This window comes from Camarhynchus parvulus, chromosome Z (genome assembly GCF_901933205.1).
Source record: "Camarhynchus parvulus chromosome Z, STF_HiC, whole genome shotgun sequence".
In the NCBI taxonomy this organism is placed as follows: domain Eukaryota; kingdom Metazoa; phylum Chordata; class Aves; order Passeriformes; family Thraupidae; genus Camarhynchus; species Camarhynchus parvulus.
In genome coordinates this window covers 17,940,389-17,958,741 of record NC_044601.1, presented here as the reverse complement: position 1 = coordinate 17,958,741, position 18,353 = coordinate 17,940,389, and the positions used below count along the sequence as shown (strand labels likewise).

The window sequence follows — 18,353 nt, the reverse complement described above, 5'->3', positions numbered from 1 at the left end:
AAACAATATGTCTTTCCCTAGAAAAGTATTTCCTCTGACTGCATCTCCAGTTCTCATCTCCAGCCAGTCTGCTTGTAGGGTATCACAACCTGATATGGACAACCTGAACTGGCTGTAACCCCTTCAAGTGTTAAATGAGATTCCAAGACACTACAGTAAACCTCTATCTCCCAACATATGCTGAAAGTCTCCTTTCTGAAGGAGAGGCAGGAAAACTAAAGCAGAACTTCTAGCCCAGTAATTATTTTCCCAGCTAGCAACTCAGTGTGTGAAAATGGATAGTCCTCTGAATATTCCTGCTCAAAACCAGTGAATAAAACAAATGAGAAGCCCAAGATATTTCACAAAATGTACCTTTATTTATTCATTGAAAAATAGCCCTGTACTGCAGCCCAAATATCCCCCAATAACCGGTACTGCAGGAAACTTGGCACACAGCTTGAAACACAGATGTTGTAGCTGGAAATATCAGCAAAAGGTGGGGAGGGGATAGAGGCAGTGTTAGTACTGAAACACAGTGTTAAGGCAACAGGTTATCCAGGCCACCTGAACCCAAGGTGGTTAGGTTCAGTCACCCTCCCTTCCTCCCAAAGACCACAGACTTCTCAGCTGAAGACTAAATTAGTAAATACATTCATAGAAAGTGAAGCAATTTAAAAGTAGCTGATTTTCTGACAGAATTGGTTTAATATAATTAATTTTTATCCCCATGATGCTTAGGAGCTGCTTGATTCAGAAATTCTAGGATGGTTCATAGCACAGCCATTAATAAGGTTGTTACTGAAACTTGATTCCTTGAGCCAAGGGCAAATCTTTGCTGTAGTTGATTGTACTGAAAGAGAAACAACAATTTAGAGACCAGACTTAATCACTGAGACAGATTATGCAGTCCACTTCCTATGTATAAACTGTTATATCTAAAAAGACTTCTCTAAAGCAGTTTGCCTACTTAAAATTATGAACTAACTTTACTCCAGTTTTCAATATAGTAACCACGTACAGGAAAAGACAACATTTGCCATTTTATCTTCCTTTATGGAGGATCTTACTTCACTTTATGTATTTAATCTCTTACTAGGAGAACATCCAGATAGAAAAATCAAGGTGGGATTTCTCATGTTCCTAAGTCTTTGCATGGAAAAAAAAATCACAGGTAAGGGCTATGGAAGTCAGCAGAGAACACTAATGCTCATCCACTATTGGCTGTCAGGACATTTGTGGATAGATAACCAACATCTGGCTGAATCACCTACCAGAGGCAATAGTGGTGGCCCCTCACTGTGGTTGCAAGTCAGTGTATTTCCTGACAAGTTTCAGGCATTTTTCATATGAGTTTAAAATCAATCAATGGTGGAGGGAACCCCAAAACCACCTTATTTTTTCCTTTGAAAAGTTAAAAAATGTCTTTATAAAAACCCTTCAAATCTTCTTCTGCTATGAATGTGAAGAAAAGGCAATTACACTTATAGACGGTTATCTCACATTCAGTAGAGATAGTAGCCTTGTAGTCAAAGATTTATATGTTTTGAACTTTGGGAAGTTCATCTGTAATTTAAATTTATTTGGTCTGTCTTACCAAGTAGACCGTCTCATATAAAGTTTCCATGAATCACTTCCAGATTCTCTTCCCCCACCAGTGTGCTTTTCACCACCTGCAGCAAAAACATTATATATTAAAACCTATTTTTGGACATGGCAAACTAGACTAATTCCAGAAGGTAAGACATTTTTATAAAAATACATGGGAAAAACTATTCCTTTTCCTTGTCCTATATCTGAATTAAATTACCACCCCACACAACACACACAGCTAGCTCTCTCCTCATGCTTGAGGCAAAAAAAAAAAATCTCCCTGGAGTTCAAAATCTCATCATGGTGGCACTAGAGGACCTTGTTTTAAAAACATTTGTCTTAACACAGGAAAAGAGTACAAGAATGTGCTGGTTCTTGTACTTCTTAAATGGTAAGGTTAATACTTCTTCTACCCCCTTAGTTCCCTAAGTATATAAAAAGAGAGAAATAAAGGCAAAACTTTTTATTTTAAGATTTTCTCACAAAAATGCTACATGCCATACATCTTATATAAACTTACCAATACACACAGAATAGCCCAAGATTGTTTTAATTAAAACTTTTATACAGTTTTCCACCTGGCCATATCTTTAAATACCTCCAGAATACATCCCTGAGTAATATTCCTTTGATGGAGAGGAGGAGAAGGAAATAACACACAATTTTTAAAAACCTAGTACAGTTATTTTTAAAAGTTTAAATCTAACTACTGGTAGTCAATATCTGTTTTCTGCTAAAGCAGTATGATTCAAAATTAACTTTGATTTCATCACATTTAGTCATTTAAATGGACTGATGAAAACCTTGACAAAGCACAAGGAACATACCAAAAGCACCTCCAATCTCAGCTCCACTGGTTGGGATGTTAACATTCACAATGCCACAGTCAGATCCCTTTGGCCTACAAAGATAAGGTACAACTCCTGCTTAGGATCAGGAAAGGTTCCCTCCCTAAAATGAGGGCTGTAAAATGCTCAGCTAGCATTACACAGAGGTTTACAAAAGACATGAAAGATTAATCTTATGTACCTCAGGAAAGTAAAAAAATAATTTAAATTATACCCTAGCCAGCGGAAAATCCTTCCCAAATCCTTGGTAAAGATACTGCTGGAAAGACCTTGTTTTACTTCATTATTCCAGGCAAAAACCTCCTCTTCCTCCTAGAAGAAGCATACGTCAATGGTTAAGCCATGACTATCCAAAGCTAAGCAGTTACAAAGAAGCTCTGTGAGCAAAAACACAACAAACCACAGCCATAATGCAAATGTACAGAAGGGCACTGGGCAAATACACATGTGCCACGTCAGCAATACCTCCACTGCTGCTTTTGAACAGATGTGAACAGTATCAATCGTGAACACTAACAACAGCAATCTGTTCCTGTAGCTCATCGTAACTCCAGCGCTCTTCACAGAAATGGAACTACACAATGAGTTGAACAGTGGCTATCTCACAGCGCAGAACAAGAGCCACCACTTCTTGAAGCACTGGGACAACTGTACAGATGTGACACATGTCTGATTTCTCTCTTGTGATTCTACTGTTACCATCCTTGACACTTGTTTCACCGCTGTTATTTTACCTTAAATTTCAGCACATACAATATGGGGGCAAACGTCTCAGTGTGGACAATGGGCGCATTATGAGGAAGGCCAGTCACAATGGTTGGTTCAACATAGTTCCCAGGGCGATTTATAACCTTCAAAATAAATAAAAAATAACCAAGTAAGTTCCAATCAGCATCCAGCTTAGTATTAGTGTAGGAAAGGAATCTTTCATGGTCTGACCACTACAGTTGAGAAATCAGAAACAGAAGGCCACATAGGATGAATAACTTAAATTTTACTTATTTAAGTATTTAAAATATAGAAACACAACTTATGTCCACTAAGGATATAATCAAATCGTAATGTCTAGCAGCTGAAACTTCCTTTCTCCTACTTGTAAGCTACTTAGAATTTTAAAGTATATAGAAGTTGCTAATGAAAGACAAGAAGCCCCAGAACAATAAGTCAATGAGAATTAAACATCCTATGTGATGAAAATGTACAAATGGTTGTCTTGTATCTCCAGTATTTCCTCAAGCTAGACATTGTGAGGGATAGAACTGCAATTTTCTTTTGTTACCTGTTTGACATTCACCATTTACATTGTTGGTTTTTTTTATTTTCACTATCACTTGCAATGGGTGAGTGGTGTAAGAGTAGCTTCCAAGTAGAATTGCCTTTACTCTGAAGACAGGATTCCAATTCAAACAATTCTCAATCTGACTAACCTAATATCCTGTAGTGGCTGACAGGACAAGCTGAAGTACAAGCTTGGCCTATGCCATCATGTTACTGTATTTTTTTCCTAGAGCACAAACTGTAGCAGGGAAAATAAAAGCTAAGTCACCTTTCCGCCACAAACCACAGAGCCACCTTGCTGTTTCGCTTGTTCTACTGCATCAAGGAACATTTTCACTGCTTCTTTGGTATGAAGAGGCCCATACAGAGTGTCAGCTAAAAAAAGATTCAGAAGCATACTTTCATTAAAACTGTGTATGCTTGCAAATATTCTTATCTTAGAATTAACTGTTTAATCTGTCCAGGATGAGCAGTATTAGTCAGATACTTCATATTTCTTTCAGAGTCTGTATTCTAAATGAAACCAGCTATTTCCACCCCCTGGTAAATTGCTAAACTTAGATAATTTGGATCTTTAATCACTTCAGAACTTAAACAGGAAGAAACCAACCGCAACTTGTTTCCTAAACCCATGAGATGGAAATAGCTACTTACAATCCCATGGATCACCGATGCGGACCTGGGCATAGGCCTTGGCAAGCTTTGCCACCACCTCATCATGGATGCTTTCATGGAGAAACTAAAACATGGTAAGAAACTTGTAAGACAGTGCAGCCTATGTAACTACTCCTGAAGTACTACTGCACTTTGAAGGGGGCTGAATGAAGAACAGAAATACTGTTGTTCAAATTCAGCAAATCCCAAAATTAAAAAGAGACAGAGGCCAAGGCCTCTGAAACAGCACTAACACCAGAAAATGAAGATGTAAAACCTTCATCATAAAGATTTAAAACAAGACAAGAAACAATAATCTGTTTTAATTTTACCCCATCTCAGATCAGTACTATCAATGTGCGCTGTAAACATTTCAGTTTAGTGTTCTAGAACAAACACTCCAGAAATTTTATTGCTCCAGTTTGAGGAATCACTGCCCATCCAATACACCTGAATCCATTTACCCACATCCATTTTGCCTAATATTTACTGAATCAACCCAACAGTGACAAGACAGACACTGACACTATAACACTGTTGAACTTGTTGAAAATGATTGGCTAAGAATTAATAACAAAGTAGGTAACTCACACACCCTTGCTTTGTTGCAATATAAACACTGAACCAAAATTTGTAGCAGTCACAAGCAAAGCTCTGACAATGAAAACAGAAATAGAGAACTTTGCCAAGCACTATTTCCCTGACTTAAAGCACATTTTGAAATACATATAAAGAAACTGTTTAGAGCTAGAATTACACTGGAATGAAACTATGCTCTTATTTTCCCAACATACTTTTTTTGACAAAATAAAAGTGTGTTTCAAATATGATTTGTTACTCTTCACAATATTAGGAATTGTGAGGCATTCTCTGAGCCAATCTGGAATTAAGTTAAAATTCAGAGCTACCCAAACCAGACTACACATTTACTCACCAGCCTTCTAGCAGTTGTGCATCTCTGACCTGCTGTTCCCACAGCAGCAAATAGAGCAGATGGAATGACTAGGTTCAGGTCTGCGTCTTCAAACACTTTAAAAAAAATTAAAATATGAGTGTGTTACTGGAGTAAGCAGGCAGTTCACAAGACTTAAGATGCTAAACAATATTAGAAACTGATAGGTTGGTCAAGAATCTTTAGTAATAGTTGCACTAGTTGGAATAGTTGCACAGTATGGTAAGATACAAAGAAATACCTTGAAACTCCTACTATTTCTCTGTAGCTGGAATTAGACACATGCAATTGGGCATAACTATAGGTTTGAACTACTGAAGGGAGCCTTTTGCAATAAAGTTCGCAAAAAATTCTGGCTTGCTTTTAAGTCAGGAAACCACAAGCAATTTCTTGCCATTCCTCCAATCTGTCTCTCACTGAGAAGTTTATCAGCATAAAGTAGCAATCATAAAGTGTTTCCACGTGGCCTTGAAAAAAGCACAGCTAAAACACACAGGTGTACAGTAATATAAAATGCACAATGAGCTGAACAATTACATCTGGCTAGAAGACATTGAGATGTCTTCTAAAGCTCAAACGGTCCCCAAAAAATCACTTGGCTTAACCAGTCCCAAAAAAGTCTCTTAAGCATCCAAAACCATTATGAAGTTTGGGATGAAGTCCAGCCAAACAATGATTATGTGATCATTCAAAGTCAACTCCAAAAAAAGCAGGACTTTAACATTAAAAAAATAAAGAATTTTCAAAGCATAAAACAAATTTATACTGCCGGCTACAAAGCAGCATAGAAAAAAAGAGGACCTGCTCAAATGTGATTTTCAAGAGTAGATGATGTAGTATCATGTTTGTACTTCAAAAGAGTATATATATGTAAATAAGCACATTTGTTGAGAATATGAGAAAAGTGAAACAAAAGGCAACAGCACAACAGGACAGCAATTTAGGTATTTATTGAGCTTATATATTCTTTCTGCAATGTTGCTTGGCTTTGTAGTATTTGTTGTTTTTCTAGGAACTGGATCATACCCTAAGGTACTTAAACCTGAAAAATGTGCTACTGAAATAAATACCTTTATGCTTTTCTTTCAAGTATCATAAGTATCTTATACTTTATATATATCTACTTATACTCTAAAATGCTAAAAGCGTAGCGTTCACAAGATTACATATAAACTGCAGTCAGGCATTTCCCAGGAAAATGGTGGAGTTATTATGGATGGAAGGATCCAGAAGGTAAGAGGCACACAGGGGCTTCGTTGTGCTGGGTTAAGAGCTAAAGTCAATCTTAAAGGTCTTTCCCAACCCTAATGATTCTACAACTAAAACTATCCTAAAATTAAACTTATTTAGTTTAGCATTGTCCACAACCCATTATTGAAGCTTACTGCTTCTCTCATTCCATTCTCCTCTTCAACACTGATTACTTAAGAGACCTTGGAATCTCACTTTTTGTCTTAAAACACTGCTCCCTCCACAACACCAAAGACAGAAAAATCCCACAACATTCTATTATTCTACACAAACTAGATGTACTTTTAAAAGCCCAGTGCGGGGTTAACAAATAAAAGAAACAGAAAAAAGTGACAATTAGCTATGAATATTTGTACACTAGCTTCCAAATATCATCTATGGGACTAAATTTCTATAGTGCATATTACCAATAATGGCATTGTTTCCTCCCAGTTCCAGCAGGCTTCGACCTAATGAAAAAACACAAAATAAATTATGCCATGGCCACATATTCACTGTACCTCAGTCAATGAGACTACTTCTAACTAGAGCTAAGCTTCATGAAACATATTTTTAAGGATAAACAAAACGTTTTAGAGATCACAGTCTAGCCAAAGCAGAAAATTACACCAAATACTACATCTATCACATGTCATGAAGATAAGTGCACAGCAGTTATGGCACAAAGAAGTTTTAAAAAGATAGGCAAAAAAATAGCACTGCAAGGAAAAAAATTGAAACAGGAAAAAGTTGCAGCATAAATAATATGACATAGACAAAGAATAAGGTCCTACAAAGATCAAAATGCACACAAAATTTAACTAAGCTCATTTATTTCCCTGGCAACTGTTTATCTACAATCTGAGACAAAAAATCACAACCTGCATCTGGGTGAATATTTGCTATCTGTTCTGGCTTCTGGGGGCCTTTTTTTCACTTGCATGAACTTCAAATGTATAAAAAAAAATGTTTGCAAGATGCTGCTCATAAACTAAGAAGTAAGAATCTAGCAGCTGAGATTCTTGCCTGTACACTTTTAAATATTTGCAACAAAACCAGCACCTCCAAAATCATCATTATATTTATCAGGAGTAAAAGGTGAGGGGGACTGTATTCATGTATTCTATTCACATTGGCAAAAGACCACATGCCCTGGTTGTTCACCCTAACAATCTCCATACAACTAAACACCAGTGGACACCACTACACCTCTTACATTAATTGCAAGACTATGGATTTGCACATAAACTGGAAAAGAAAATCTGAATTATAACAGAACTAACTGAAAAATGCCATATGTATCTATGAGCAGCCTGAAACCCACATTTATCCAAGACAAAAAAAAAAAGTAACACAGCTGAAAACTGTGTTACTGTTATTTTAAAACCTTATGGGGCACTGCTGCCTTCACCAAACATGGAAATAAATAGAGAAGAACCCACACACTCACCAAATCTCTCCTGAACCATAAGCGCTACTTGTTTGCCCACTTTTGTGCTGCCAGTGAAGGATAAGAGGTCCATTCTCTCATCTCTAGCCATTGCTGTCCTGCACAATGGGACACAAAGCACTGTCTTCAACAAAAGAAATGCAGACAGAAAAGCAGCTTGCACCTTCCACATACATCAGCTTCAACCAGGGAGAGCTTTAAAGCTAGAGTTTCTTTGAAACATCAGGCAACTGAGCTAATGGCAGGAAAGCTTCCCCTTAGCCAGAAAAAAAGGAACAAGGCTGCTTCCATCCACCTTTTCAGGCCAAAAAAGCATCACCTGTAATAATACTAACATTCAGTCTAAAGCTTATTATGAGATTAGTTCCAATTGTTATGATCCACAAGAAAACATTCAAATCTATGACTTTTTTTAATGTTTGCCATATGTTTTGCCTTCTCTTAAAATACTCAAAAGATATATGTGAAAATACATTTGTACTGGGGATTTCCTCATGGTAAAAAGCAAAGTGATTTAGATTGTACAGCTTCCAAGCACATACATCTATGAGCAACTGCAGAGTTCTGCACGAACATGGAAAAGGGGAATTATTCTCCTCCACAACTAATCTAAAAGGCACTGTACATTGAAAACTCTCAATAACACGGTAAGGGGACCTAATATTAGCTGTACTCTTTGGGTGTAAGCATATGCAGAAGCGGAATATAAACTTAGTCATGCCTCTTCATTAAATATCTGACAAGTTCTTTGTTTGCAGCTGATCTCACAACAGCAAGTAGACATACATATTATATTTAATGCAGGACTAGAACCAGAGTTTCAGACCAGCTAATACAAATCATGGCAACATGCGCATTGCTAGAGACTAGAATAACTTCACAAGTACCTCAAAGAATTTTTTTTCCTTTTATAAACATTCACAAAACACAAGAAATATTACCTACCCAATGTCTGCTCCACCACAAACCAGAGAGCAGATTGCTCCAGGCAACTTGTTATCCTCCAAGACTTTTGCAATTATCCTGGAATCAAAGATGTAAAAATGTTAGAGATTTCTGACAAGTGCAAATGGGGAGTGAACCATTAGAACTGTCTGGGGGTTTTGGGGTAGCAGTGGTTTGGGGTAATTGTCCTCAGGAGTCAATATTAGATCTACAAGACTTAGTAATTACCTATTTTAAGGGGTCTACTTTTATTCAGCATTTTAAAATAAATGTTATGGGCAATGCATTTTAAAATAAATGTTATGGGCAGTAAGTATTTAAAATGTTGATATAAAGTAACAATAAACCTAAAGGAAGTATCACTATGAAATTTATTCTTTTGAGAAGTTCTCCTTTTTATTGAGATCAAGATCAAAGAAACCAGAACTCACTTTGTAACAGCAACACTAACAAGGGATGTTGTAGGAGCACCCTTCCTAGAAAGGGAAAAAAAATTACATTACCTTCTTATTTAATTCTTTAAGAATAAGAAATAATTCAAATAAGAAACTTTTAGGGTCTCTGATCTACAGCACATTTTGGTTAGGCTAGTTTTCAGGTACAAATTAAGACAGGAACTCAAGCATTTCCTTTGGCACCTGAGCATTCAGAACTTCTACTGAAATCCTCGTAGACAATGGCTAGGCCAAATTTTAGAATGAAGGAGGTAGATGAAAGCAAAGTAGGAGATAGGAGAGAAAGTAAAGCTACTTATTTAGATTTTTAATCTTAGCTGTACCAACTTGGAATTTATTAACTACCACTGCTGCAAGCCCTCACCCTGTGCTCTTTATTCATAGGCCATTTGGCTAAGTCCTGAATGGATCTGCACCATAGTACCTCAAAAAAGAGGTTACCACAAAACTATAAAAAGCTCTGACTGAAAATGATTTATGCCTACACTAGATAGAATCAAATATCCAGAAACACCTGACACTCAATAGCAATTTCATGCCTGAGTTAATAGCTTTCAGTTTAGGAATACTGTTAGCAAGGTGGACAGCTAGCTCTTACCACAGGCAAGCGTTTCCACAGATCATTGCAATTGCGCTGTTCCACCCATAAACTGCCACGGGGAAGTTGAAGGCTGTGATGACTCCCACCAGCCCAACAGGATTCCACTGCTCTATAAGGGCATGGCCAGGTCCTGAAAGCAAAGCCACAACATAATGCAGTTTTCATCCATTTAATCTCTGGGGTTTTTCTAAGGGAAAATATGTAAGCAAGAAACCTAGCATCACTCTTCAGTCCACCACAGCCTTAGCTTGCCAAGAGCTGTGTTATTTGCATTCTGCAGCTTACCTGGATAAGGTTAGCTAGACTGTGCAAAAAGCTAATGCTCTGACAACATAAAGTTTTATTATTTTAAACATAATGATGACTTGTGGTAATTAATAGCTGACAAGGAGGTCTCTCCTTTCTAAGTACACTTCAAAACTTTTTACATACTTTTCTCTACCACCTTTCATCAATTTAAAAACCTATGAGAATCTAATGCTTAGAAGAACAGAGAAAACGGATGGACTGACCTGCTTATCTGTCACTTCATTAGGTACTTCAATAGCTGGCACTACTGCCCACCACATCTATTCCTAAAACTCCATAAATAACACACAGAACAGAGGTCTTGATGCACTACTAACTATATTTAAGTTACACCTCCATATCTTAATTTCTTTAAACAAAAAAACACCAAACAACAAACAAAAAACTCCACAAACAAAACCAAAAAAATAACACATACTTACTTTCTGAAGGCAAAATAGGTCCACCAATCATTCTGGACAAACCAACAGCATAGTCACAGACATCAACATACTCCTGCACTTCCCCAACACCCTCGACAAAAATCTTTCCCATTTCTAAAGAGACCTGAAAAAATTCAGAGTAAGACAAACTTTTTTACAAAATTCCCTTGGATCCCTAATATATTTTGTCTCCACTTAATGTCAGGTGTATCTACTGACCAAGTAAGATTTTAACACACACTTTTTTATTAGAAGAGATTCACCTCTTCCCCAGTTATTCAGAACTTAAAGAAACAACACACTAGACAACTGGACAAGGGTCATATGCCAAGACAACAGAAAGAAATTAGAAAAGGAAATTAATGGAGAAAATTTTCTAAAAACTACTGAAAGGAGGGTCCAACACTAATGATCGGTTTTGATCAACAATACCTTGGATTTACATCATCAGGCTTGCCCACACTGTGGGCCAGGAAAGAAACAAATTGAAAAAGAGGGATTACTCTGCTCCAGCAAAAGAAAACAGCCACTTACATTTTTCATAAGCAAACTATTCATTTTACAATATTTCAAAGCAAATTTGAAAGATTTCATTTGCAGATGCTGCTGAAAATGCGTATGCATGTTTAGTATTTTAGTAACCTGGGATGTTTAGGATCAATTTATTGTTTTTTTTTTTTTCTGAAGTTGACCTTAAACTACATCCTTCTCTTAAAATTATGTTAGATTTACTCAGTTGAAATATATCAGTGAGAATAAGCTGGTATTTGAAGATATCGCCATCCAGAAATGAGAAAATCTCAAAATTTGGGAACTGAAAAATCACCAACTTATCTCCACGCAGTTTTGTGGTCATGCTCTGACAGCTAGATGTGAACTTCATGCAGATATCACCTGCCACTTTACACTGATGACTGTACTTTAAGAAGGCTGTTAAATGACAAATGAGGTTCAAAGGATTTCCACAGGATTTTTCTCTCCATGTGAAAGTTAACATAAAGATGACTAACTGTATTTCTACGATGCCTGTGGTTATATCAAGACAGAAGGAACAGTCCTTATCTGTGACCAAAAACAGAGTGGCATCAGACATATTTACTAAGAAACACAGCAGTGGGTCTGTAATGTAAGTGCAGTAGAAACACCTGGATATATCACCAGGGCATGGCAAGGTGAGGATGGAAATTTCCTCCAGTGTATGAGAAAGATGAGTTTCTATATAGCTCCTTTTTATATATCCTAAAGCCAAGCAAAGTCCTAAAACCTGAATACCTACTGCACTTCTTTACCCTGAAATGCATCCCCAATCCTAGCAGAGCTGAATACACATATTATCTGTTTGGGAAAACTAAGAAAATATGGCAAGAAGCCATAAGTTTTGGTCAAGAATACAGAACAAACTTCTGTCTGTCTACACTCATCAGGGAAGCTCCACTGTTTTTGAATACAGAAGTATGTTAGCACTCTAATTCCACAACAGAAACTGTGCTGAGGAGACAACATCAAGGGAAACAGAACAAGGTTTTGAAGGTTAACAATATGGGCTTGACTACACACGGAGTTATTCACTGGCAGCTGTTTCTGAACAGCAGCACAGACAGGCAAGCCCTGCAAAAAGAAAGTGGAAGTTCCCCACTTGACTCCTTTTCTTCCCTAGCAAGAAAAGGAGTAAAGCAAGAGTTTTAAAGGAGTGGTCCTTCAGCCTTTATGTCCTGCGCGGCACTGCAAGATCATCTCATTAAGACCATCTCAACTTCTGAAGCCTCATATTTCCACTTGTCACTTGGCAAAATCCTGCAGATCACCAGAAAGAGCTCAAAGTTAAAAGCACTGTATTAGAGGAAGGTCTTTTTCAAGATACTTTTAATACGCGCAAGTGCCCTATCTGACAGACAGGAGGGAAAATAGCAGGGCAACAGTTGTAACACTCATCCTAGAGAAGCCAATAATAAATCTTCTTTTCCTATTATAAATTGTCAATTCACAGAATCACAGAATATCCTGAGCTCAAAGGGACCCACAGGGATCAAGTCCAGCTCCTGGCCCAGCACTCTCTCCAGGAATCACACCATGCGCCTGAGAGCATTGCCCAAATGCCTCTTGAACTCTGTCAGGCTTGGTGCTGTGACCACTTCCCTGGGGAGCCTGTTCAGTGCCTAAACATCCTCTGGGTGAAGAGCCTTTTCTTAACAAGTAACCAAACTCTCAGCTGACACAGACTCATGCCATTTCTATACCATAATAATTTTTTTTTCTTCTTTTTAAAGTTAAAAGTTAATTAGGCAAGCTAACAGAACTAACAGCAATTACTTAACAATTACTAAGGTTAGTATTGCAGAGAAAACTTAGTATTACTGAAAAAAAGCAGTTTTGACATACCACTAACCCCCACTCCCCACTCCACCCCCCAAAAAATGTAGGCTACTTCTGAAAATACCCTACCAAGCTTCCTAGAACTTTGATTTTTTGTCTCAGGGCATCACCAATCTGTCGCACTATTTCTCCACGTTTAGGTGCAGGGATCTAGTCAAAAGAAAACAGAAGAATCTATGTAAGACTGAAAATCTGTAACTCCTGCTGTATATATACTGCTAGTTTTCTGTCTGAAAGCAAGCACTGAGTGCTGTGCTTTTTTGTTTATCTTCCCAATACACTGTTACTTGTTCATTTTTATCATGTGCAATGCTTTACAATAAACTGTTTTCTGCCTCAGAGGCCTGATAACAGTACAAACAAACATTTTGTCTGTTCAAAACTTCAGTTTCACTAAATATTGCCAAAAGCATTCAGATTAATTCTCTTACTTCTGTTCAACTACATCACCCCCAATGCAACCAATCAGCTGCACCTCAAGAAATAAGCATTTTTCATGAAAGTGCACTTACTGGTTTCTGAGCCTTGAAATGTACTTAATACCACACTTTCAAACTTCCCTTTAGTATGACATTTACCTTGTTAGCAGAAATTAAGACACATGGAAACCTCAATCATGAAAATATTAAGCTCATACACCACCTCTTAATATATTTTTTTTAATGTGATACCAGTATGGTAAATAATAATCAATAGCCAAGATCAATTTGCAAACTATATGCAAGCAGTTCTCGTAAAAACAAGACTGAGGAAAAATGCATAAACCATGCAAACATATCTCTTTACAGGCAATATCTTTCAAATAAGCTCATTACAAACAGCAAAATTCACCAAATAACAAATAGCTTTGAGAAAAAGCCTTCAAGAAAATTTGATGTGTTGACTCTTTATCTGTTGGATTGCTTTCAGATTATTGCTGAACATGTTATGAGTTACCAACATTATACTCACAAATTGTAACAAAAAACCACTAACATACCCTGAGGAAGCTGTTTTGTTTATCCTAAACTTTGTTGTCTTCAGACAAGGTAAACTACTTTCCTGGCTAAAACAGAGAGTGCACATCGCCTTTTGAAATCTAGGTTTCAGCTGCTACCAAAGAAACAGCAGGTAGCTCTAAGAACCAAGCCTGGCACAGCCATCAACAGAACGGGCGCTGGCTGGACACAGCTGGTAGGGCTGCATGGGGAGCTACACCTTGCTAACGAAAAATAGCTTAGCTATTATATACAATGTAACACTAATGCTTTTGAACCACACAGCTGTTCTGTGAAATACCAAGACAGCAGGTGAAACAAAAACCACTAGGCTTATAACCAGCAGTTTTCCCCACTCCAGGAGAACAAGAAGATCAACACAAGTTACTCCTCCAAATACTCCACAGATCTCACCCAGAAGAGGAGGCAACAGGAAGTGAAACATGCACAGGGAGAGTTTACGTGCTACAAGGTTTCTGAACTTCACCAGACCTGTTGGCAACAGCTCACAGGCACAAGCCTTGGTAAATCTGCCAGCGTTTTCAAAACAAACATATCCCACAAGTCAATGTCCTCATCTTTGTACCTCAATGGTATCACACACAAATTACCTGGGTTTGTTTCTTGAGGTCTCCATTGTAAATTTTTGCGCTAATGCACCACACACAGTATGAACAAATTTTTACACCTTCATTTTATGAGGCAATTTAATAGCCTGTCTCTGCCAGAGATCTATAATAAAAGAGAAGCCTCCATTAACTTACATCAGCCCAGACCTTCCATGCCTCTTTAGCCTTCTTTACTGTTTCTTCATAATCCTCCAAATTACCCTACATGAAGAAGCACATCAAATTTAGGAAAATCAAATCCTCAAAAGAAATGTCACAAAAAAGCTCCTGCATCCAACTCAAGATATTTTTATAGAGAGTACTTGCACTACAGGATACAACTTTTATAGGATGCTTCTAACTTGACACAATTTGGATCCAATATTACAAATTGTCTGAAGCCAATGTCAATGAAAAGCACATGTGTTGCCTAAATTAAAAAAACAAACAAACAAAAAAAACCAACCAAACCCTCCCCCAAAACCAAAACAAACAAACAAACAAACAAAAAAAAAGAAACAAAAAAACTCCACGAGCAGAAATTTTCATTCAGGTGTTAGAGGAAGCTCCATATAGAATAACGGTTTTATATATGTTTGTATCTGTACATACATACACACATATATAAAGATGACCTACTCCATCAGCATCACTGGGCATCAAGGCTAGTTGAGTCCTAATACACAAAAGGAGTAGATTACTACAATAGTGCTATTCTTACAGTAAAAACATTCACAAATTTACTACCTGAATGTCACGTTGCTCTCCTAACTACTTGCTCCCAGGCCTCTCATCCCTACTAAATAGGCACTATCTGCCCCTTTTCTGCAACGTCCTTCAAGACAAACGAAAAGGGAAGGGAGGAGCACTTGCTCTTCCCAACAACGCTTGCAAGAGTGCGAGGCGGAGGGCTGGAGAGACAAGAAGTTTAAAAAAAAAAAAAAAGAAGAAGAAAAAAGGCAAACAGACTGTTTTTCTTCCCAGGAAAGCCGCAGGCATATTGCCAGCAGTAGGCCCTGGCAGCGACGAGCACCAGCGGCCGCCCTGGACTCAACATCCCCCGGACCCTGATGTGGAATCGGGAGTTTCACCATCCGGGTGGCAGCGCCCGAGCCAAGGCCCCGGGACGCCCCGCTCCGGTGACGGGGCCCGCGGGCTGCTCCCGCCCGTCCCCGCCGCGCCGGTGCTGCCCCCGGCCGCGCTCACCTGCCGGACGCTGGCGATGGGCTCGTTGTTGGCGGGGCAGTACGTGGTCACCACCTGAAGCAGGACGAGAGCGGTGAGCGGCAGGGCCCCTTTCGCCGGGGGACGGGGCGCGACCTCCGAGGCCCCGCCGCCCCCCACCCCCGCGCCCCCCGCACCTGCCCGCGGCCGCCCCAGCGCCCGTTGTACACGCCCGGGTTCTCCTCCTGCAGCCCCAGCTCCCGCAGCCACGCGTAGCGCTCCTGACTGATCAGCAGCGTGGACATGGCGGCGGCTGGCGGCGACCCTGCCCTCGGCAGCGGCGACAGCGCAGCAAAAGCGTGGCGGAGCCTCAGCATGGCCGGCGGCCGCCAGCGCGGGGGGACCGGGCAATGGCGGCCGCGCCCCGCCCGCCCGCGGCCATTGGCGGCGCCGCGCCCGCGCCCCCGCCCCGCCCCGCCTGGCCCCGCCTGGCCCCGGCCCCGCTGGCCAGCCTGGCCGCGCCGGGCCCCCGTAACCGGGCCCCCCTGACCCGGCCCCCTGACCCTGCCTGACCGAGCGCCCCTGACCCGGCCCCTTGACCCGGCCCCCTGACCTGGTCCCCCTGACCCTGCCTGACCGAGTCCCCCTGACCGAGCCCCCTGACCGGGCCTCCCCTGCCCCCCACTGGCAGCGCAGCTCAGCCCGTGTTCTGTCCGAAATCCACCCACACTCTGCTGCTTTTCAAGGGACGACTGAGATGGGACCTCATCAATATCGATGAGTTTCTGAATGCAGGGTGGCAAGAGAACAGATCCAGGCTCTGTTCAGTGGTGCCAAGCAACAGGCAGAAACTGGTGATGGAGAAGTTCCACTTGATCATGAGGAAGAATTTTCTGTGCAGGTGACTAAATCCTGGAACAGACTGCCCAGAGAGAGTTGGAGTCTCTCTCACTAGAGATACTCAATAACCATCTGGATGCAAATCTGTGCCGTGTGCCCTGGGATGACCCCGCTTAAACAGTCAGGTTGGACCAGATGACCCACTGTGCTCCCTTCCAATGCAATCCATTCTGTGATTCTGTGTGATTCCATATGCCCCTCCAGAGCTGCAGGGGCAGAGGTGTCTGCAAGTCAGGTGTTTCTAATTGCTGCAGAAAATAAGAACAGGGGGCATCAAAACAAGGGAAAAAACATGTAGCTGTCCTTACGTAACAAATAGTAGTATATGGGAGTACACACAATTCTTTCCGTTCTCCAATACCATGCTTGAATGTCAGTTAAAAATCTCAGAGTCTTTGGTTTCTGAGCCAGCCACTTTATCTACGTGTCGGTTTGTGAAATTACAACATTTTTGTTTCCCATTTGCAGGACCAACACACTTACTTGATATGCACTCACCTTGCAAAACTGGAAGTGATTGCTGTGCCATATTTTTACTGTAATTACACTTCAGTGGCTTTGAAAATTTAGATAACTCATTGTGATAATGAAATATTGTTTGTTTTCAGGAATCAAAATTGTCTGAATGACCAAACCAATGAGGAATAAAGCTCGATACTAAGATTGAAATCTCTCAGCACATACTTATAGGATAGAAAAGAAATGCCACTGCTCTTAAAAATGCCATTGTTTATTTTTTGGTTTTCCACAGCTAAACACTTTTCCTTAATGTGAATTGCATTAAGTATAAATAATAATTTGCTCTTTAAGAAATGGTTGTTCAAGTAATTTTTTCAAATAAAAAATATTTTTGGATGATGTCAAGAGATTAGGATTAAAAAAATAATCTTGGCAAGGTTCAAGAGCTGGCTTTGCCTTTGTCTTTGCTGCATGCAAAATCAAATGGTCTCTTTTACTTGGAAAATGTATTTGGACACTGTAAAACTTGTATCAAAAAGGTAGCAATGTTTTCGTTCTGCAGACCTTCACCTTTTTTGGCCTTATATACCTTTACATAATCAAAGAGTTGTTTCATAACCGCATAGCTGCAACCCATGCATTGTGTTCTAGCAAGAAAGTGGGACCCTCAGGGCAGTAGCTGGGGCATGGGAGCTGAGTTTCAGTTCCAGTCTCTTCTCATCACCATAAGCAGGCAGTTCTCTAGCAACAGCTGCACGCAGCTATTGGTGCTGTAGGTACTGGTTGATCCACAGAGAAAATGTGAAACCCTGGTACTGTGCCTGACTTGGCTCTGTTTGTAGTTTTTGCTCTAGAGCACCAAGCAGGTGAAAATATCACTGTCACAGGTATTGCCAAAGTCCTTTCTGGAGGGACCTGGGGCCAGCTTGTCTGCAAGCAGCCAGTCATCATGATGCAGGGCTAACTGTTCAGGTCACATGGGAATTAACCAGCCACTGCATGAACATGTGCTTAGCTCTACATTCAACCTTTGTGAGGGGCCCAAGCTTTTTTTCTTCTTGCTGTGTCCAGTCCAGGTCCACATCAAAACCTAGGTATGTCTTCAGAAGTTGCGTACACAACGGGGTGTGAATTCAGGGCAGTGCCTGAAATAAAG

The 18,353-nt window shown here is 39.9% G+C and overlaps 1 protein-coding gene across 1 annotated transcript; it reads right to left on the bottom strand.

Moving 5' to 3' along the window:
- Positions 1-337: 337 nt before the first annotated feature.
- Positions 338-16,247, bottom strand: ALDH7A1 (aldehyde dehydrogenase 7 family member A1). Its single transcript, XM_030968917.1, has 18 exons — positions 16,036-16,247; positions 15,881-15,934; positions 14,831-14,896; positions 13,159-13,239; positions 10,717-10,840; positions 9,983-10,115; positions 9,361-9,405; positions 8,930-9,007; positions 7,985-8,082; positions 6,963-7,004; positions 5,287-5,381; positions 4,353-4,437; positions 3,967-4,073; positions 3,155-3,271; positions 2,635-2,732; positions 2,400-2,473; positions 1,577-1,652; positions 338-832 (listed from the first exon to the last, which is right to left on the bottom strand). Exons 1-18 carry the CDS (start codon positions 16,213-16,215, stop codon positions 778-780), a joined length of 1,608 nt encoding a protein of 535 aa, XP_030824777.1. The 5' UTR covers positions 16,216-16,247; the 3' UTR covers positions 338-777.
- Positions 16,248-18,353: the final 2,106 nt, after the last annotated feature.

Bases quoted from the DNA above. Each gene is read 5' to 3' on its own strand.
- ALDH7A1 (XM_030968917.1), bottom strand. From the start codon at position 16,215: ATGCTGAGGCTCCGCCACGCTTTTGCTGCGCTGTCGCCGCTGCCGAGG. The intron at 2,733-3,154 runs GTAAAATAACAG...TGCTTCTTCTAG, and splicing joins TGTATGTGCTGAAATTTAAG to GAGGAAGAGGAGGTTTTTGC. The intron at 2,474-2,634 runs GTATAATTTAAA...TTATCTTTGTAG, and splicing joins AGGATTTTCCGCTGGCTAGG to GCCAAAGGGATCTGACTGTG.